Source organism: Triturus cristatus, chromosome 1_1 (assembly GCF_964204655.1).
Source record: "Triturus cristatus chromosome 1_1, aTriCri1.1, whole genome shotgun sequence".
Classification (NCBI taxonomy): domain Eukaryota; kingdom Metazoa; phylum Chordata; class Amphibia; order Caudata; family Salamandridae; genus Triturus; species Triturus cristatus.
This window is the reverse complement of record NC_140579.1, coordinates 80,140,136-80,162,859: the sequence shown is the minus strand read 5'-3', so window position 1 is coordinate 80,162,859 and position 22,724 is coordinate 80,140,136. Positions and strand designations below refer to the sequence as shown.

General features: G+C 50.3%; 1 protein-coding gene across 1 annotated transcript in view; it reads left to right on the top strand.

The window, feature by feature from the left end:
* Positions 1 to 22,724, top strand: part of LOC146869502 (E3 ubiquitin-protein ligase TRIM39-like) — a 153,322-nt gene that overhangs the window by 66,867 nt on the left and 63,731 nt on the right. The window contains exon 4 of the mRNA XM_085601337.1: positions 12,952 to 12,974. Coding sequence (XP_085457463.1) covers positions 12,952 to 12,974 — 23 coding nt within the window. The remainder of the gene's footprint in view (positions 1 to 12,951; positions 12,975 to 22,724) is intronic.

Here is a 22,724-nt window from a genome sequence, read left to right as displayed (position 1 = left end):
CCTCATGCAGGGTGCTCTTTTCGTACCCCATCTGCTTGTACCTCCTCATGCAGGGTGCTCTTCTCGTACCCCATCTGCTTGTACCTCCTCATGCAGGGTGCTCTTCTCGTACCCCATCTGCTTGTACCTCCTCCTGCAGGGTGCTCTTCTCGTACCCCATCTGCTTGTACCTCCTCCTGCAGGGTGCTCTTCTCGTACCCCATCTGCTTGTACCTCCTCATGCAGGGTGCTCTTCTCGTACCCCATCTGCTTGTACCTCCTCATGCAGGGTGCTCTTCTCGTACCCCATCTGCTTGTACCTCCTCATGCAGTGTGCTCTTCTCGTACCCCATCTGCTTGTACCTCCTCATGCAGGGTGCTCTTCTCGTACCCCATCTGCTTGTACCTCCTCATGCAGGGTGCTCTTCTCGTACCCCATCTGCTTGTACCTCCTCCTGCAGGGTGCTCTTCTCGTACCCCATATGCTTGTACCTCCTCCTGCAGGGTGCTCTTCTCGTACCCCATCTGCTTGTACCTCTTCATGCAGGGTGCTCTTCTCGTACCCCATCTGCTTGTACCTCCTCATGCAGGCTGCTCTTCTCGTACCCCATCTGCTTGTACCTCCTCATGCAGGCTGCTCTTCTCGTACCCCATCTGCTTGTACCTCCTCATGCAGGCTGCTCTTCTCGTACCCCATCTGCTTGTACCTCCTCATGCAGGCTGCTCTTCTTGTAACCCATCTGCTTGTACCTCCTCATGCAGGGTGCTCTTCTCATTACCCATCTGCTTGTACCTCCTCATGCAGGGTGCTCTTCTCGTACCCCTTCTGCTTGTACCTCCTCATGCAGGGTGCTCTTCTCGTACCCCATCTGCTTGCACCTCCTCATGCAGGGTGCTCTTCTCGTACCCCATCTGCTTGTACCTCCTCATGCAGGGTGCTCTTCTCGTACCCCATCTGCTTGTACCTCCTCCTGCAGGGTGCTCTTCTCGTACCCCATCTGCTTGTACCTCCTCATGGAGGGTGCTCTTCTCGTACCCCATCTGCTTGCACCTCCTCATGCAGGGTGCTCTTCTCGTACCCCATCTGCTTGCACCTCCTCATGCAGGGTGCTCTTCTCGTACCCCATCTGCTTGCACCTCCTCATGCAGGGTGCTCTTCTCGTACCCCATCTGCTTGCACCTCCTCATGCAGGGTGCTCTTCTCGTACCCCATCTGTTTGCTCCTCCTCATGCAGGGTGTTCTTCTCGTACCCCATCTACTTGTACCACCTCATGCAGGGTGCTCTTCTCGTACCCCATCTGCTTGTACCTCCTCATGCAGGGTGCTCTTCTCGTACCCCATATGCTTGTACCTCCTCATGCAGGGTCCTCTTCTCGTACCCCATCTGCTTGTACCTCCTCATGCAGTGTGCTCTTCTCGTACCCCATCTGCTTGTACCTCCTCATGCAGGTTGCTCTTCTCGTACCCCATCTGCTTGTACCTCCTCATGCAGGGTGCTCTTCTCGTACCCCATCTGCTTGTACCTCCTCATGCAGGGTGCTCTTCTCGTACCCCATCTGCTTGTACCTCCTCATGCAGGCTGCTCTTCTCGTACCCCATCTGCTTGTACCTCCTCATGCAGGCTGCTCTTCTCGTACCCCATCTGCTTGTACCTCCTCATGCAGGGTGCTCTTCTCGTAACCCATCTGCTTGTACCTCCTCATGCAGGGTGCTCTTCTCATTACCCATCTGCTTGTACCTCCTCATGCAGGGTGCTCTTCTCGTACCCCTTCTGCTTGTACCTCCTCATGCAGGGTGCTCTTCTCATTACCCATCTGCTTGTACCTCATGCAGGGTGCTCTTCTCGTACCCCTTCTGCTTGTACCTCCTCATGCAGGGTGCTCTTCTCGTACCCCATCTGCTTGCACCTCCTCATGCAGGGTGCTCTTCTCGTACCCCATCTGCTTGCACCTCCTCATGCAGGGTGCTCTTCTCTTACCCCATCTGCTTGCACCTCCTCATGCAGGGTGCTCTTCTCATACCCCATCTGCTTGTACCTCCTCATGCAGGGTGCTCTTCTCGTACCCCATCTGCTTGCACCTCCTCATGCAGGGTGCTCTTCTCGTACCCCATCTGCTTGTACCTCCTCATGCAGGGTGCTCTTCTCGTACCCCATCTGCTTGTACCTCCTCCTGCAGGGTGCTTTTCTCGTACCCCATCTGCTTGTACCTCCTCATGCAGGGTGCTCTTCTCGTACCCCATCTGCTTGCACCTCCTCATGCAGGGTGCTCTTCTCGTACCCCATCTGCTTGCACCTCCTCATGCAGGGTGCTCTTCTCGTACCCCATCTGCTTGCACCTCCTCATGCAGGGTGCTCTTCTCGTACCCCATCTGCTTGCACCTCCTCATGCAGGGTGCTCTTCTCGTACCCCATCTGCTTGTACCTCCTCATGCAGGGTGCTCTTCTCGTACCCCATCTGCTTGTACCTCCTCATGCAGGGTGCTCTTCTCGTACCCCATCTGCTTGTACCTCCTCATGCAGGGTGCTCTTCTCGTACCCCATCTGCTTGTACCTCCTAATGCAGGGTACTCTTCTCGTACCCCATCTGCTTGTACCTCCTCATGCAGGGTGGTCTTCTTGTACCTCCTCATGCAGGGCGCTCTTCTCGTACCCCATCTGCTTGTACCTCCTCCTGCAGGGTGCTCTTCTCGTACCCCATCTGCTTGTACCTCCTTATGCAGGGTGCTCTTCTCGTACCCCATCTGCTTGTACCTCCTCATGCAGGGTGCTCTTCTCGTACCTCATCTGCTTGTACCTCCTCCTGCAGGGTGCTCTTCTCGTACCCCATCTGCTTGTACCTCCTCATGCAGGGTGCTCTTCTCGTACCCCATCTGCTTGTACCTCCTCATGCAGGGTGCTCTTCTCGTACCCCATCTGCTTGTACCTCCTCATGCAGGGTGCTCTTCTCGTACCCCATCTGCTTGTACCTCCTCATGCAGGGTGCTCTTCTCGTACCCCATCTGCTTGTACCTCCTCATGCAGGGTGCTCTTCTCGTACCCCATCTGCTTGTACCTCCTAATGCAGGGTACTCTTCTCGTACCCCATCTGCTTGTACCTCCTTATGCAGGGTACTCTTCTCGTACCCCATCTGCTTGTACCTCCTCATGCAGGGTGGTCTTCTTGTACCTCCTCATGCAGGGCGCTCTTCTCGTACCCCATCTGCTTGTACCTCCTCCTGCAGGGTGCTCTTCTCGTACCCCATCTGCTTGTACCTCCTCCTGCAGGGTGCTCTTCTCATACCCCATCTGCTTGTACCTCCTCATGCAGGGTGCTCTTCTCGTAAGCCATCTGCTTGTACCACCTCATGCAGGGTGCTTTTCTCGTAACCCATCTGCTTGTACCTCCTCATGCAGGGTGCTCTTCTCGTACCCCATCTGCTTGTACCTCCTCATGCAGGGTGCTCTTCTCGTACCCCATCTGCTTGTACCTCCTCATGCAGGGTGCTCTTCTCGTACCCCATCTGCTTGTACCTCCTCATGCAGGGTGCTCTTCTCGTACCCCATCTGCTTGTACCTCCTCATGCAGGGTGCTCTTCTCGTACCCCATCTGCTTGTATCACCTCATGCAGGGTGCTATTCTAGTGCCCCTCCCTGCTTGTACCTCCTCATGCAGGGTGCTCTTCTCGTAACCCATCTGCTTGTACCTCCTCATGCAGGGTGCTCTTCTCGTACCCCATCTGCTTGTACCTCCTCATGCAGGGTGCTCTTCTCGTACCCCATCTGCTTGTACCTCCTCATGCAGGGTGCTCTTTTCGTACCCCATCTGCTTGTACCTCCTCATGCAGGGTGCTCTTCTCGTACCCCATCTGCTTGTACCTCCTCATGCAGGGTGCTCTTCTCGTACCCCATCTGCTTGTACCTCCTCCTGCAGGGTGCTCTTCTCGTACCCCATCTGCTTGTACCTCCTCATGCAGGGTGCTCTTCTCGTACCCCATCTGCTTGTACCTCCTCATGCAGGGTGCTCTTCTCGTACCCCATCTGCTTGTACCTCCTCATGCAGTGTGCTCTTCTCGTACCCCATCTGCTTGTACCTCCTCATGCAGGGTGCTCTTCTCGTACCCCATCTGCTTGTACCTCCTCATGCAGGGTGCTCTTCTCGTACCCCATCTGCTTGTACCTCCTCCTGCAGGGTGCTCTTCTCGTACCCCATCTGCTTGTACCTCCTCCTGCAGGGTGCTCTTCTCGTACCCCATCTGCTTGTACCTCTTCATGCAGGGTGCTCTTCTCGTACCCCATCTGCTTGTACCTCCTCATGCAGGCTGCTCTTCTCGTACCCCATCTGCTTGTACCTCCTCATGCAGGCTGCTCTTCTCGTACCCCATCTGCTTGTACCTCCTCATGCAGGCTGCTCTTCTCGTACCCCATCTGCTTGTACCTCCTCATGCAGGCTGCTCTTCTTGTAACCCATCTGCTTGTACCTCCTCATGCAGGGTGCTCTTCTCATTACCCATCTGCTTGTACCTCCTCATGCAGGGTGCTCTTCTCGTACCCCTTCTGCTTGTACCTCCTCATGCAGGGTGCTCTTCTCGTACCCCATCTGCTTGCACCTCCTCATGCAGGGTGCTCTTCTCGTACCCCATCTGCTTGCACCTCCTCATGCAGGGTGCTCTTCTCGTACCCCATCTGCTTGTACCTCCTCATGCAGGGTGCTCTTCTCGTACCCCATCTGCTTGTACCTCCTCCTGCAGGGTGCTCTTCTCGTACCCCATCTGCTTGTACCTCCTCATGCAGGGTGCTCTTCTTGTACCCCATCTGCTTGCACCTCCTCATGCAGGGTGCTCTTCTCGTACCCCATCTGCTTGCACCTCCTCATGCAGGGTGCTCTTCTCGTACCCCATCTGCTTGCACCTCCTCATGCAGGGTGCTCTTCTCGTACCCCATCTGTTTGCTCCTCCTCATGCAGGGTGTTCTTCTCCTACCCCATCTACTTGTACCACCTCATGCAGGGTGCTCTTCTCGTACCCCATCTGCTTGTACCTCCTCATGCAGGGTGCTCTTCTCGTACCCCATCTGCTTGTACCTCCTCATGCAGGGTCCTCTTCTCGTACCCCATCTGCTTGTACCTCCTCATGCAGTGTGCTCTTCTCGTACCCCATCTGCTTGTACCTCCTCATGCAGGTTGCTCTTCTCGTACCCCATCTGCTTGTACCTCCTCATGCAGGGTGCTCTTCTCGTACCCCATCTGCTTGTACCTCCTCATGCAGGGTGCTCTTCTCGTACCCCATCTGCTTGTACCTCCTCATGCAGGGTGCTCTTCTTGTACCTCCTCATGCAGGGTGCTCTTCTCGTAACCCATCTGCTTGTACCTCCTCATGCAGGGTGCTCTTCTCATTACCCATCTGCTTGTACCTCCTCATGCAGGGTGCTCTTCTCGTACCCCTTCTGCTTGTACCTCCTCATGCAGGGTGCTCTTCTCATTACCCATCTGCTTGTACCTCATGCAGGGTGCTCTTCTCGTACCCCTTCTGCTTGTACCTCCTCATGCAGGGTGCTCTTCTCGTACCCCATCTGCTTGCACCTCCTCATGCAGGGTGCTCTTCTCGTACCCCATCTGCTTGCACCTCCTCATGCAGGGTGCTCTTCTCGTACCCCATCTGCTTGCACCTCCTCATGCAGGGTGCTCTTCTCGTACCCCATCTGCTTGTACCTCCTCATGCAGGGTGCTCTTCTCGTACCCCATCTGCTTGCACCTCCTCATGCAGGGTGCTCTTCTCGTACCCCATCTGCTTGTACCTCCTCATGCAGGGTGCTCTTCTCGTACCCCATCTGCTTGTACCTCCTCCTGCAGGGTGCTCTTCTCGTACCCCATCTGCTTGTACCTCCTCCTGCAGGGTGCTCTTCTCGTACCCCATCTGCTTGTACCTCCTCATGCAGGGTGCTTTTCTCGTACACCATCTGCTTGTACCTCCTCATGCAGGGTGCTCTTCTCGTACCCCATCTGCTTGCACCTCCTCATGCAGGGTGCTCTTCTCGTACCCCATCTGCTTGCACCTCCTCATGCAGGGTGCTCTTCTCGTACCCCATCTGCTTGCACCTCCTTATGCAGGGTGCTCTTCTCGTACCCCATCTGCTTGCACCTCCTCATGCAGGGTGCTCTTCTCGTACCCCATCTGCTTGTACCTCCTCATGCAGGGTGCTCTTCTCGTACCCCATCTGCTTGTACCTCCTCATGCAGGGTGCTCTTCTCGTACCCCATCTGCTTGTACCTCCTCATGCAGGGTGGTCTTCTTGTACCTCCTCATGCAGGGCGCTCTTCTCGTACCCCATCTGCTTGTACCTCCTCCTGCAGGGTGCTCTTCTCGTACCCCATCTGCTTGTACCTCCTTATGCAGGGTGCTCTTCTCGTACCCCATCTGCTTGTACCTCCTCATGCAGGGTGCTCTTCTCGTACCCCATCTGCTTGTACCTCCTCCTGCAGGGTGCTCTTCTCGTACCCCATCTGCTTGTACCTCCTCATGCAGGGTGCTCTTCTCGTACCCCATCTGCTTGTACCTCCTCATGCAGGGTGCTCTTCTCGTACCCCATCTGCTTGTACCTCCTCATGCAGGGTGCTCTTCTCGTACCCCATCTGCTTGTACCTCCTCATGCAGGGTGCTCTTCTCGTACGCCATCTGCTTGTACCTCCTCATGCAGGGTGCTCTTCTCGTACCCCATCTGCTTGTACCTCCTAATGCAGGGTACTCTTCTCGTACCCCATCTGCTTGTACCTCCTTATGCAGGGTACTCTTCTCGTACCCCATCTGCTTGTACCTCCTCATGCAGGGTGGTCTTCTTGTACCTCCTCATGCAGGGCGCTCTTCTCGTACCCCATCTGCTTGTACCTCCTCCTGCAGGGTGCTCTTCTCGTACCCCATCTGCTTGTACCTCCTTATGCAGGGTGCTCTTCTCGTACCCCATCTGCTTGTACCTCCTCCTGCAGGGTGCTCTTCTCGTACCCCATCTGCTTGTACCTCCTCCTGCAGGGTGCTCTTCTCATACCCCATCTGCTTGTACCTCCTCATGCAGGGTGCTCTTCTCGTAACCCATCTGCTTGTACCACCTCATGCAGGGTGCTTTTCTCGTAACCCATCTGCTTGTACCTCCTCATGCAGGGTGCTCTTCTCGTACCCCATCTGCTTGTACCTCCTCATGCAGGGTGCTCTTCTCGTACCCCATCTGCTTGTACCTCCTCATGCAGGGTGCTCTTCTCGTACCCCATCTGCTTGTACCTCCTCATGCAGGGTGCTCTTCTCGTACCCCATCTGCTTGTACCTCCTCATGCAGGGTGCTCTTTTCGTACCCCTTCTGCTTGTACCTCCTCATGCAGGGTGCTCTTCTCGTACCCCATCTGCTTGTACCTCCTCCTGCAGGGTGCTCTTCTCGTACCCCATCTGCTTGTACCTCCTCATGCGGGGTTCTCTTCTCGTACCCCATCTGCTTGTTCCTCCTCATGCAGGGTGCTCTTCTCATACCCCATCTGCTTGTACCTCCTCATGCGGGGTGCTCTTCTCGTATCCCATCTGCTTGTTCCTCCTCATGCAGGGTGTTCTTCTCGTACCCCATCTGCTTGTACCTCCTCATGCAGGGTGCTCTTCTCGTACCCTATCTGCTTGCACCTCCTCATGCAGGGTGCTCTTCTCGTAACCCATCTGCTTGTAGCTCCTCATGCGTGGTGCTCTTCTCGTACCCCATCTGCTTGTACCTCCTCCTGCAGGGTGCTCTTCTCGTACCCTATCTGCTTGCACCTCCTCATGCAGGGTGCTCTTCTCGTAACCCATCTGCTTGTACCTCCTCATGCAGGCTGCTCTTCTCGTACCCCATCTGCTTGTACCTCCTCATGCAGGGTGCTCTTCTTGTAACCCATCTGCCTGTACCTCCTCATGCAGGGTGCTCTTCTCGTACCCCATCTGCTTGTACCTCCTCATGCAGGGTGCTCTTCTCGTACCCCATCTGCTTGTACCTCCTCATGCAGGGTGCTCTTGTCGTACCCCATCTGCTTGTACCTCCTCATGCAGGGTGCTCTTCTTGTGCCCCATCTGCTTAGTGAGTTAGACTCTTCCCTCAAGGTAGCTGTAGCAGCTCCTTCGGGGTTAGGCCCCACGCGCCTTGCACAGCTCCTTAGTCACCAGACATTTCTGCTGTTAGATGACTTCACATTGCAGGTGTCTGTGGGAATGCGGTCCATTGACCCACTATGTCTAGCAGGTAGTTCCTGCTTTCTCTGGACAGTCTACAGCTCTCCTTGTAGGGCTCCCCCCAGGAAGTCAGCAATCAGGCTTCCTGGCTCTGAAGCTGCAGTATTGTGCACCTGCATTTCTTTATGGTCCTGACAATGGTCAAAGAGAATCCTGGTACTGATCTGGGTTTCCAACCAATATTTATCCAAATTTTGCAGACATAGATGCAAACTCCAGATGCCCATCTCAGGAGCTGGTTTCAGGCAGGTCCTCATAGGCTTTGTTCGCTCAAACGTGGCAGCAACTGGGAGTAGAGGTGGGTGTGCCTCGATGGAATCTGAAATGACGACACAAAAGAGGGGCAGCCCTTCTAACTCAACTGCCCTGTCCTCAGCAACCATTCTGGAGAAGAATGAAGCAGGAAGTGGTCCTGGCCTGTCACAGAACTTTTAAGTGACACCTGTCTCCCTCCTTCTCTTCAGAGGAGTCGCGTCAGCTTCAAAGGACTTTAATGTGTCCATAACTTACTTCCTTGTTTGGCACTCATGACACACAGTAGATACTAAATTCTGTCCTCAAAGGTTAACGCACAAGAGACACGTTCCACTCTCATCCTAATCCACATCCTTCAGACTTTTGGGCGCCATCTTTTGCAGCTAGCGCTCTAGTTGTTGGGCAGTCTGGGACATAAAACTACCGCATTCGCGAACGCGCAGCTGAGAAGCAGGCACACTATTTGCAGACACTTCCAGTATTGGTTTTAATCTCAAGCGTTTTTATATTCTGTCTTAATGTCTATAATCTGTCTCAATTGTATAAACTGTAAATATCTGGGGAGACTCACGACTGTGTAATTTTACCTTAGTCACTCGCTCAGCATAAGGCAACTCTTCGGTCCACCGCAATCGTTTGACGATTGATTGAGTGGAGAGAGGCTGCCTTTCAAGTTCCTTCAAACTTTTGGGTGCCATCATTAGCGGTTAGCGCTCTAGTTGTTGGGCAGTCTGGGGCATAAAACCGCCGCGTTCGCAAACGCGCAGTGGGCGTGCCGCTGGCGCGTCGAAGGCGCGCCTAAGGCAAGCCCTTCTGCGCCCGTCCGCGCCAGGACGCTGCCAGCTGCCGGAGATGCTGCCCGTTTTACCACAGGTATTCCCTTCACCCATGTTAGGCTGCCCCTGGGAGCTGTTGTTAGAGTTGGGAGCTCTGGCACCGAGTGCGGGTTGCAAAGATAATCCTCAAGTAGAGGACGCTATCCTTCTGGCAAAATGCCTACAATGTGGTTGGTCGGGGGCCGAACACCTTCAACCACCTGGCCCTATTCACCATTCCCCCATGACTAATTGGCCAGGTACGGAGCAGCCCGGTGGGTTAGACAAGCAGACTAAGGGAGGGCAAACAGCCTCACTTCAGGGGCTGTATCTGAATGCTAGATCCATCCCAAAGCATGTGGCAGAAATATGGGATCTGCTGGACGATCTAAAACCAGATATATGTCTCTTCACCGAGACCTGGTTGGACAATGAGGCAACACGGGCTCTGGCAATAGTATTCCCCCCGAATACTCTGTTGTACGTTTGGACATATCGGGCAAGAGGGGCGGAGGTCTAGCTATTGCCACGCGTCCACCTTATTACATCAAGATTTTGGATTTGGTCTCTTCTCCCAATATGGAGTTGTTGGTTTTCAGGGTGGAGCGGGCTCGGGCGACTTAGTTTATCACCCTCCGGGGGGAAGCGAAGAAGAGTTTTGTACTTCACTATTAGAAAGGTTGGCCCCTTACACACTACAAACTGAAAAGTTCCTATTAGTAGGGGACTTTAACCTCCATCTGGATGTCCTCTCCAATGCAGAGTCTGCCAGCTTAGTTGATGCTATGGAGTTGTTGGACCTTTCCTCCAGAGTGCGCAGTCCTACACATATTGCCGGGCTTCTGCTGGACACCATTTTCACTAACATCCCGGAATTAGTAGTATAGCCCCCCCTGACATTAGATTGGTCGGACCATTCAGCACTAAGCTTCTCTTGGGCACTCACGAAACCGGCCGACCACCCTCAAGTGCGTAGGGAACTCCGTAGATCTTGGAAAAAGGTGACATCTTCTGCCTTTAGTCAGGCCTACTCCCCCCCCCCCCCCTTCGTTTACCAACTGTGAAAACAGTGACACTCCTTTAGAAAGGTTTGAGGCTTCAGTATATGAAGCCCTAGACTCCATTGCACCGCTTAAGAGGGTAAAAATCAAGAATAGGGCAGCCCCTGCTCCATGATATTCAGAAACTCTCAAGAGAGACAAGGCTACATGTAGAATTAAGGAAAGAAAATGTAGGAAATCAAAACTAGCGATAGATAAAGGGCTTTATCGAGTGGCACACAGAGCCTACTTAAAGAGTTGCAACTCAGCTAGAAGAGCGCACCTAGGGGCACGAATCACGGAAGCCAAGAGTTCTTCCAAGGAGCTCTTTAAGATTCTTAAGGAGTTCACTAACCCGAAGGCCAATAACCCTTTACCTCCCCCCACACGAGCTATGTGAGAACCTAGCTAGCTATTTTATCCAAAAGATTGATAAGATTTACAGCTCCTTCTGTCCTGAAGAGGCGAACAATGAGGGAACCTCCCCCCTATAACCCTCCTCTTCCTAGCCTAGAATCTTTTCCTGTTATCACTGGTGAGCAAGTGGGATCCCTACTAGCCCAATCAAAATCTGGATCCCCACTAGACCCGGTTCCGCCTTTCATTCTGTCAGAACTGACCCCGGTCCTAGCCGAAGTGCTCGCTGAGGCCTGTAATATTTGGCTAGAAACAGCTATGTTTCCTCATAAGTGGAACCACGCACGCATCAAGCCATTGCTGAAAAAGGCGCTAGCAGACCCTGCTGATCTACAAAACTATAGGCCGATCTCTCTCCTCCCTTGTAGTTCAAAGACCCTGGAGACATTAATCAACGTCATCTCTCCGGTTATTTGGAACTGAACAGCCTATTGGACCCTTCCCAATCGGGATGCCGGGCGGGTTATAGCACGGAGTCCGCATTGTTGGAAGTCACCGACTCCATTAGGTTGTCACTGGACAGTGGGACCCCTTCGATGCTAGTTCTCCATGATCTGTCGGCAGCCTTTGACACCATCTCTCATCGCATCCTTCGAGATAAGCTACGAGAGATTGGTGTCAGAGGCCTAGCACTCAAATGGCTGCAAAGCTTTCTGACTGACAGAACACAATGTGTCCAGCTGGATTCTTCTGTGTCCCAGCCCACGCGGGTGGATAAGGGGGTCCCGCAGGGATCCATCTTAAGCCCCACCTTGTTTAATATATATGTGGCCCCGCTGGCGGCAATCATTGGAAGCTGCGGGTTCGAGACTATCTCGTACACTGATGACACGCAGGTAATAGTCCCCATAGAGTCAGACCCTGCAGTGACCAAAGCAAAGTTTAAAAACTGCATGTCAAATATAGCCATATGGATGAAGAACTTTCTTCAGCTCAATTCCATCAAAACAGAGATACTAGGGGAGGCCCCCGTACCCAAAAAATGGGCAAAGAATTTAGGCATCAGAATTGATAATAATCTCTCCATGGAGGAACATGTGAAGATGTTGTCAGGCACTTGCTTCGGATTAATGCGGATGTTATAAAAATCTTCCCTTGGATCCCTCTTATGGCAAGGAAATCTCTTATTCAGTTGCTGCTGGTCAGTAGACTAGACTATGGCAACTCTCTGCTAGTCGGAATTAGGGAAGATCTACTGTCAAAATTGCAGGTGGTGCAGAACACTGCAGCTCGCCTTGCCCTCAATAAACCGGTACGCACGCCATTACTACCCCTCCTACGTCAGCTGCACTGGCTTCCTATTAGAAAGCGAGCAGTCTTTAAGCTCCTATAAACTGTCTTTAAGTCTCTTTGGGGGACCGGCCCCACCTATCTCAAGAAGAAACTTAAGCTGCACCAACCTGCACGTCAACTGTGATCCAGCAATCGCAGCTTGCTCTGCACACGTAGAATCAGGGAAGCCAAAATGGGCGGGCGGGCCTTTTCTCATCTAGCCCCCGTCCATTGGAACCGTCTCCCTGATGAGATCCGGGCATGTGCCAATTGGTCTCAATTCAAGAAATGCTCAAGACCTGGCGGTTCTAGGTTTTGTCCCCTAATAGGTAACTGCTACTCCGGCGCCGAGAGATCACCCCGGGGATGATTCGCTGCACACTACAATTGAGTATAATAATAATAATTATAATAATAATAACATGCAACACTCATAGTGCACACATAGTCTTTATGCATGTCTTCTGTAACCTACCCTGAGCCCCTTACCCTAACTGTTCAAGCGTAGCTGGCCATATATTAAAAGGCAGGCTCTATAGGTTGCTGCTCATAATTCCATTTTAGCAGCAATTACAGTGGGTGAGACGTCTTTAGGAAGGCTTACATCACAGGAGATGTTAAGGACCAGTGGTTAAAAAGTGAACTCTTGGGGTTTTCAGGGGTAGAGACCCTTTTTAATTACTCAGAATATCAGTTTCTGCTGTGCCATGTGACCCCATTCAGAATATTACAGATTGTGCTGTGTCGTGGGATTTCCATTCAGGATATCACCGACTGTGCTGACAGAATATCAGACTTTGTACGAGGATGTGGGGGCAGCTCCCAATGTCTTTAAACTAGAAATCGAAGAGTTCAATGAACCTTAGATTTCCAAACACATGTCATTCCTAAAATAATACTAAATTTTAACATCTTCTGTGGAAACTGATTCCATTGTATTTTTTTCTCTGTTTTGCAGGATGTCAGAAGCACCCTAAGCAGGTAAGGCTGATTTATTACCCTCCTCTCAGTGTGTAAGGAGCATGTCTTGCTGCTACAGTGCGTAAAGGCCACTGCTGAGTTCACAAATACCCATCCTGCAAAAGAAATATCTCAAAGAACCTCATTAAAAAAAACCAAAAAAAACACCTATGGTTCCGTACTTTGAATGATCTAAACTGTACCCCACTATTCTCCATGGTCTCGGAATTTATTTATTTATTTATTTATTTATTTGAATTTATAACGCGCAACAGCTACCCACAGTGGGTTTCCCGGCGCAGAGGGATAGACTAAAAAAGAAAACGGACCATTGTTAGCAGCTCCCTGAGACAATTAAATACCCAAGCAAGTCAGCAGAATAAGAGCGTTTTTAGACGTTTCCTGAATGCAAGGAAATTAGTCTCATTTTTCAAGGAGGAAGGTAACGTATTCCAATATTTGGGGGCGCGATGGGCGAAAGCCCGCCCTCCCATTTTAACAAGTTTGAAACGAGGAATGACAAAATCACAATTAGCAGACGATCTTAGTGTTCGAATAGGTGTGTAAGGTTGAACGAGGTTGCGCAGATACCTTGGAGCCGAGCCTTGCTTGATTTTAAAAAGATAGCATAAGGCTTTAAAGTTAATGCGGCTGGGGATCCTAAGCCAATGTAATTCGCGAAGAGCCTGCCTAGCTGATTGTCTTCTCGGGATGTTACAGAGAAGACGGGCAGCAGAGTTCTGGACAACCTGAAGTTTGTTAACAGTGGCCGCATCGGCACCAAGGTAGAGGACATTTCCGTAGTCCAGGCGGGAAGTTACCAACGCCTGTACGACGGTTCTCCTAGTAGAAGGAGGCAGCATCCATAGAATTTTCTGGAGCCATCGTAGAGTAGTAAAACAGATGGCGGCCACCTGGGTGGCCTGCTGTCGCATAGAGAGCTTGTCGTCTACGAGGAAGCCAAGATTGCGGGCCACTGAAGAAGGCTGTGGGGGAGGTCCCATCTCAGTAGGCCAATGTTGGGGGCCCCATAGATCTTTCTTTTTCCCGAAAATGAGAATTTCGGTTTTGTCACCGTTTAGCTTAAGGAGATGCCTTTGCATCCACCCGGCTATACGGGACAATCCTAATTTCAAAACCGATATATCGTTGCTTTCACAGCTGGAGAGGGAAAAGACAATCTGGGTATCATCAGCATATGAAAAGATAGTCAGCCCAGCGTCTTCTGCTATGGAGGCAAGGGGTCTTATATAGATATTAAACAGCAGAGGGCTGAGTATAGACCCCTGAGGAACGCCATATGCTGATGTATAAGTGGAAGAGGAGGCTTTCGTAGAAAAGACCTGGAAGGTGCGCTCACTTAGAAAGGAGGCAATCCATGCTAAAGCTGGACCGTCGAGTCCCAGGGAACGGAGAGAACTAAGAAGAATGGAATGAGACACAGTGTCGAACGCCGCACTTAAATCCAAAAGGATGAGCGCCGATGTTTCACCGCGGTCGACACTGTGTCTTAAACTCTCCGTTACTCCAAGGAGGGCGGTCTCCGTGGAATAATTAGCACGAAAACCAGACTGAGATGGATGCAGAAAGTCTGACGATTCCACTAGACTGTATAGTTGGGTGTTAACATGCCTCTCCAGCACTTTAGAAAGTACAGGTAGCAACGATATCGGCCTGAAATTGGCGAGATTAGACGCATCTGCTCCAGCCTTTTTCAGAAGTGGGACAACCATAGCGTGTTTCCAGTCCTGCAATACCTGGGATTCACATAGTGAGGCATTTAGAAGTCTCATAAGAACCCTACGAGGTGTGAGATCTAATGATTTCAAGATTTTTGCAGGAACAGGATCACGAGGTGAGCCCGAGCGTATACTATTTAAACAGATGGAGAATGAAGTGTCGTCAAACAATTCCCAGTGTATCAGCTTTACCCTGGGAGAGGACAAATCAATATCTCCAGTCAGATCAGGACGCAATTCTTCTGAGTTCGAAGGGGGGCTCATAGAGTCGTAAATCCGTTCAACTTTGGCTATAAAGAATTGAGCAATAGAGTTACACTGAGCCTCGTCTAGTGCTGGAGGAGTTGGAATAGTATCAGCTCCTGTCAGTTTTTTAACGACGGTAAAAAGAGTGCGAGGACAATTCTGGGCTTGAGTAACAGTGTCCGCAACGTAAACCGCTTTGGCGGTTTTACATTTACGATGGTAATCTCTTAAAGCTTCTTTATAGACAAACTTCGAAGAAACTGAGTAAGATAGTCGCCATTTCCGCTCCAGGGCCTTACATTTAGTGCGCAGGGCTTTCAAATCAATAGAAAACCATGGCGCCGGAGGGCGGTGTGATCTGACATGAATAGCAGAAGGCGGAAGAAGAGTGGTCACAGCGTTTGTAAGCCAGTTAGAGACGGCTGTATTCATCTCACCAACTGAAACCATGCATTCATTGGGGCAAGTATTGGAAAGAAAATGGTTAAATCCGTTAATGTCAAGTTTCCCCCAACGATAAACAGGAACATCCTTGTCAGTGATTCTATTTATCTGGTGTTTAGGGTACACTAACGAAAAATGAACCGCAAAATGATCTGACCACTCCAAGGGGCGAGCGTTCAGAGAACAGTTAAAAGAGACATTTGAAAAAACAGGATCCAATAAATGTCCAGCAGAATGGGTTGGACCAGTATTCAACAGAGGCAAGTTGAGGGCCACCAGGTCAGACAGAAAACATTTACTATTTGCACACTGAGGGTCCTCCAGGTGTAAATTTAGATCACCAAGAATGGTGAAATTAGCTGCCCTGAGAAGCAGAGGCGTTATGGTGTCAGTGAAAGAGGAAATCCAAGAGGAGACATTCCCTGGAGGGCGATAAATCAGCAGGCCCGACAAGGTAAATTGCGGGTTAATCACTAATTTAAAGAATGCAGTTTCGCTTCCAGACATAGGAAAGGCTTCAAACTTGCATGAGTAGATTGCCTTGAAGATGATAGCAATTCCTCCCCCCTGTCCGGACTTCCTATCGAGCCTTACCATAGCATAGTTGTTAGGGACAGCTACGGCGACATCAGGACCGGAACAATCATGAAGCCATGTTTCGGTAAGGAACAGGGTGTCAGGCTGCTCTTCAATAATAAAGTCATATATGTGCTGACTATGTTTCGGAAGGGATCGGCAATTCATACTCCAGAACTGGAGTGGGGGATTAGAGGGATGTTGGGATCCTCTACGTCTTCTCCTACCCCGAGAATATGACTGATGTAAACCTTTGACTCGGGACCCCTTGCCAAGAGAATAGCCGCAGCTAGCACACATGAACCGAGTGGCCGGAGAGCAACAAACAGTGCATTGTGAGAGCTGAGTAGGGCGACAAGATATAAGATCCTCACCTGAGTAAGTAATACGGCCGTTCGCAGATGGAGTCATGGCCCCAAGCCCCGGTCTGGCACGGACGGGCACAGACGGGCACAGACGGGCACAGACGGGCACAGACGGGCACAGACGGGCACAGACGGGCTGAACTCAGGCGTAACTCCGGCGGAAGTCCGGCGGTCCGCTGCACGCGTCCGCTGCGCGGAGGGAGGGCCACCTTAAGTAGAGGTCTAGCGTCCTTATGACGTCTAGACCATCATACCCCGATGGCGCCGTCCGGCGTCCGCCCAACCCAAGATGGCCGCCACCAAACTAGATGACACAGCAGGGACCCGCCAAATGCGGTGGAATTAACTATTATGGTGCAGGTAAGGGAGAGTCCTAAAAACCAGGGCGAAAAACACAAAAAGAAATGTAAATCAGCCGGGTAACATTAAAAGAACACGCGCGAGCAGCGCTTAGCGCGAGAAGCGTTTTAAAAACAGAGGTACTCCGCAATGCACACAAGCAACCTAACGGAATCCACAATATATCCACAAGTTCCTTCAAACCCTTCATTTTATTTTAAGAAATCTTCGGATCCTCATAACACTGAATTGAGATCTCAGAAATCTCTGCTGAGTCCCCTGGAAACACCCTCAAGTCCTGAGAATACTCCCTCGCATCCTCTGGAAACTCGTTTGAGGGATGAAATAATTGAATTAGTCCTCCACAAATGAACGTCTATCTTCATAAAACTTCTTTAAATTTTGTTAACCCACCTCAAGACCTAGAAAAACCTAGAAAAAGTGCCATGAGCCACAGCAAACTTCATTGCATTCCCTGGAGAAACCCCTTAAGTTTTCTGTCATGTTTAGGGGTTGTGCACAGCTGATCTTCGATGCCAATCCCAAACTTCTCATCACATACGGCTCAAAAAGGCCTATGAAAAACAGTTTCCAAGGATAATCTCAAAAGGGGAAAGAGGGGATAGGGTGGAGGGATGAAGATCCGCACGGGACACAGTGGGTCTCAGAGGGTGAGTGTCACAAGCACTGAGTTCTGATGAATAGTTAAGGTACAGACTCATAGATCGGAAAGTAATCACACTGCAGACTGAGTACTGTGAAACATACCCCACCATAGGATTAACTCCAGATCAGCACCCTTCCCACTTCAATGCAGAAATGACCCAGGTTTGGGCCTTACCTCCTTATCCACCCTGTAGGTGATCTTGAGCCCAAGGGTTACAGGGATACAACCATCAAACCCTTTGCTGTTTAGAAAAGATGAAATGTGAACAACAGGTACAAAAGCCAAATAAACTAGAACGAAGGAATAGAAGTAAAAATTTAAACAAATGAGAGCACAGACAGGCACAAACTACTCTGGCATGCAAGAACCTCAGAACACTCCAAAGCTGCTCGGCAATTGTTTCTGAAAGTTGTTTCCAGCTGACTCAGCCTGAATAGCCCCAGAACCTTTCTAGCTCTACCTCTTCTCTGACCTGTGTCTCCTGAGCTCCATCCCTAATCTGTGCCTCAGGCTCCACCGGCCCGTTGTCCCGCGGTTCCAGTGACCCGCTGCGGCTCTAGTTTTACAGCCCGCGTCTTGCTGGTAATATTCTTCCCACTCTTGTGGCTGCAAATTTCAAATTCTGACTTGGCTGTGATTGTCCTTTTATTTGACACAATTCAAGATGTTCCAACAACTGGGTCAGAATTTCCTAATCATGATGACAATCCTCAAAACATCTGTTTTGTGCTTCCAAATATCATTCAAGAGATGACATGATGACATTACCTGCTGGTTTACTGACCAGTCTGGATGAATTATTATTAATAGAGCTTAATGAGACATGGTACTTCTCACGGATGTATTCTGTTGTGAAGATAACAACGCCATCTCCTCAAAGCCTTAACGGATGCGCGACCTCTGGATCACGTAACAAAATAATCCAAGATGGCGACAAACGACACAAAGCAATTGCACTTGTTTTGGGCTTGGATTCGAGAACTCTCTTTACTCCGATTATTGAAAAGAATATAAAGTATCGAGGTTGGTGGTCGGTTCCCAGCCACATGATGGTAAAACAAGGGGAAAAAAAGATGAACTACCACAGTCATCATGAACAAGTCTGATACAATGAAAGGAGGGAGAGAGAGAGACAGAGATAGACAGACGCAGAAGGGGAGTGAGAGACAGAGTGATAGAAGCACCAAAATACAGACCAAATGGAGACAGAGCGACTGTGATGGAGAGGAATACAGAAAGCAAGGATGGAGAGAGACAGAAATAGGCATAATGGGACAGAGAGAGACATAGAGAACGAGAGGAAGGGACAACAGAGTGGAAGAATAAGAGCGGGGATAGTGAGGGGGAGAAACAAACAGAGAGAACAGGAAAGAAAGAGAGATGGAGAGAAGTGCTGAGAGGGATACCTAAAAGACATGGCCAAAGAGAGAAGATGGAGACATTTGGGAGACAGAGTGAAGGGAGAAAGAGAGAGATGGAAAGGGTGAGGCAGAAGCAAAGGGAGAAGGTAATAGGGAGGGTGAGAGAGGGACAGAGATAAAGAGACAGGATAGGAGAATAGAGAGAGAGAAGGAAAGAGGGAGACAGAGAAAGAGAAGGAGATTGACCCAGGAGAGTGAGGAAGATACAGCAAGCGAGACAATGGTAGATGTAGAGCGATATCAAGAGTAAGATTTAGCGAGAGAGAGAGATACGGAGAAGGAGCAAATGAGATATATTCCCTCTTGTGTGGCGCTATCCTTGACTGTATATCTGCGCGTTGCTTGATAGTAAATCTGTAAGCAGTTGTGGCTCACAGCAGAGGTGTCACCTACTCAGGATTACACAGCAGAGAAATAAGGACGTAGAAATGCAGATATTTCAGTGAGCCCCACCTCATGGATTGCAGGTGCAGGACTTCAGATAATCTGTGTTACAGGACTTCAGAGATTCCAAGGTGCAGGAAAACACAGATTCCAAGGTTCAGAATGTCCAGGGTGCAGGACCCCAGAGTTTCCATTCTCTAGAACCCCAGAAATTCTAAGTTACAGAATATTAGAAATTGAAAGGCACAGGACCTCAGAGATTCAAAAGTGCAGAAATTGTGACAGGAGAAGGCACAGGCACTCAGAGATTCAAAAGTGCAGAAATTGTGACAGGAGAAGGCACAGGCACTCAGAGATTCAAAAGTGCAAGAGCTGAGACAGTAGAAGGCACAGGACCTCAGACATTCAAAAGTGCAGGAGCTGAGACAGTAGAAGGCACAGGACCTCTGAGATTCAAAAGTGCAGGAACTGAGAAAGTAGAAGGCACAGGACCTCAGACATTCAAAAGTGCAAGAGCTGAGACAGTAGAATGCACAGGACCTCAGACATTCAAAAGTGCAGGAGCTGAGACAGTAGAAGGCACAGGACCTCTGAGATTCAAAAGTGCAGGAACTGAGAAAGTAGAAGGCACAGGACCTCAGACATTCAAAAGTGCAAGGGCTGAGACAGTAGAAGGCACAGGACCTCAGACATTCAAAAGTGCAGAAATTGTGACAGGAGAAGGCACAGGCACTCAGACATTCAAAAGTGCAGGAGCTGAGAAAGTAGAGGGAACAGGACCTCAGACATTCAAAAGTGCAGAAATTGTGACAGGAGAAGGCACAGGCACTTAGACATTCAAACGTACAGGAGCTGAGAAAGTAGAAGGCACAGGACCTCAGACATTCAAAAGTGCAGGAGCTGAGACAGTAGAAGGCACAGGACCTCAGACATTCAAAAGTGTAGGAGCTGAGACAGTAGAAGGCACAGGACCTCTGAGATTCAAAAGTGCAGGAACTGAGAAAGTAGAAGGCACAGGACCTCAGACATTCAAAAGTGCAAGAGCTGAGACAGTAGAAGGCACAGGACCTCAGACATTCAAAAGTGCAGAAATTGTGACAGGAGAAGGCACAGGACCTCAGACTTTCAAAAGTGCAGGAGCTGAGACAGTAGAAGGCACAGGACCTCAGAGAATCAAAGGTGCAGGAACTGAGACACTATAAGGCACAGGACCTCAGAGATTCAAAAGTGCAGGAACTGAGACAGTTTAAGGGACAGGACCTCAGAGATTTAAAAGTGCAGGAACTGAGACAGTAGAAGGCACAGGACCTTAGAGAATCAAAGGTGCAGGAACTGAGACACTATAAGGCACAGGACCTCAGAGATTCAAAAGTGCAGGAGCTGTGACAGTAGACGGCACAGGACCTCTGAGATTCAAAAGTGCAGGAGCTGAGACAGTAGAAGGCACAGGACCTCTGAGATTCAAAGGTGCAGGAACTGAGACAGTATTGTATTGTATTGTATTGTATGGCATATTTGTATAGCGCATACTGTCACCCGAAGGGTATCCTGGCGCTTTAGACAATTATACCAACACCACACATAGCAATCAGGTGAAATTAAGCAGACCTAGGAAAGAGAAACGTTTTTAATTCTTTCTTAAAAGAGGGAAACTCCCCAGAGCTTCTCAACAGCAAAGGGAGAGAATTCCAATGTTTGGCCGCCACGAAACCAAAGGCTCGGCCGCCCATCCGAGCCCTCAATACCTTTGGGACTACCACAAGATGTGCTGACAGTGACCTAAGGGAGCGAGTGGGCACATACCACTGGAACAGCTCCTGCAATGGAGCAGGTCCTTGCCCATGAAGTCCCTTAAACACCAAACAAAGCGCCTTAAAGATGACTCGCTGTGAAACTGGTAGCCAGTGAAGATCGGCTAGTGCCATAGATGAAGAGTCAGATCGACGACGGGACAGGGCTAGCTTGGCTGCCATATTCTGCACGCGTTGTAGCTTGGCCAGCAATTTATTTGGAGCTCCCAGAAGTAGTGCGTTGCAGTAGTCTAACCTACTCAAAATGGTACCGCGAACCACTTCTGGGCGAACATGGGCCGGCAGCAGCGGAAGAATCTTCCACAGCATGCGTAACAGCATCATGCAGGTGGACACGGTTTTATTTACAAAAAGATCCAGTTGGAGATCAGGCCCAAACACAACGCCCAGGTTCCTGGCAGATACTGCTGCAGAAGGAACTTCCTGAAAGGAGGCAGGCCAAAAATCAGGAGGCAGTGGCCGAGGGATGTGGTCCAGCGAGCAGTGTAGAACCTCTGTTTTAGAGCTGTTAAACTGCAGAGAATTCTGCCTCAACCAGTCCGCAGTTGACGCCATACATTGATGGAAAGTCTCCAGCGACACCGCATCTTTGCCCTCGATGGAAAAGATGAGCTGCGTATCATCGGCATAGTTAATAACCGAGATGCCAAATGATTTAACCAAGCTCACCAGAGGGCGAAGATAAAGATTAAACAGTATAGGGCTGATGGCAGACCCTTGCGGTACGCCCTGCTCAACTGTTTTAATCTCTGACTGGAATGGTGGCAAGGCCACTACCTGGCGTCTGTCTCCCAAATAGGAAAACAGCCAATCGCGAGCCGAACCCTTCACCCCTGCATCCTCAAGTCTTCTGACCAAGATGTCATGGTTGACCGTGTCAAAAGCGGCCGACATGTCGAGCAGCACTAAAAAGGCCGCTCGCCCAATGTCGGCCCGCGAACGAAGATCGTCCAACACGGTCACCAGGGCCGATTCCGTGCCATGTGCTGGTCTGAAGCCAAATTGAGACGCGTCCAAGCAGCAGTTGGTCTCCAAGAAACTGGACAGATGTTTAGTAACCAGTTTCTCTAGGATCTTAATGGGAAAAGGAAGCAGCGATATAGGTCTATAATTCGCTGGACAGGTGGGATCCAAAGTTTCCTTCTTCAACAAAGGTGAGACCACTGCTAATTTCCAACACTTTGGAACACGTGCCAAAGAGAGAGACTGGCAACAGATAGCATACAGCGGAGGAAAAAGCTCTGTCTGGAATACTTTCCAATATTTGTGAGGCAATGGATCTAAAGGAGAACCAGAGGATATACTGTTAGCCACAGTAGAAGGCACAGGACCTCAGAGATTCAAAAGTGCAGAAACTGAGACAGTAGAAGGCACAGGACCTCGACCATTCCATGCCTCAGAGATTGCAAATTGTGAGGCTTCATAGATTCCAAGACACCGGACTTCAGAGCTTCCAAGGTGCAGGTTTCAGAGATTCCAAAGTGCAGTGCTGTGGAGATTCATAGTGCAGGGCTACAGAGACATGCAGCTTTGCTGAAATTCCAAGGTGCAGGACCTTGGAGATTGATTGGTGGCTATCTTCAGATGTTTAAGGAGGGAGAATGTCAGATACTCCGAAGTGCATGACTTCATGGGTTTCAAAGAGCAGGCTGGACTTCACAGACTCCAAGATGCAGGGCATCATATATTGACCAGTGCAGGATTTAGGAGAGTTCAAGGAATAGGTTCAGAACCTCCCAGGTTTGAGATGGCCATCTTCAGGTATACTAAAGTGCCTGA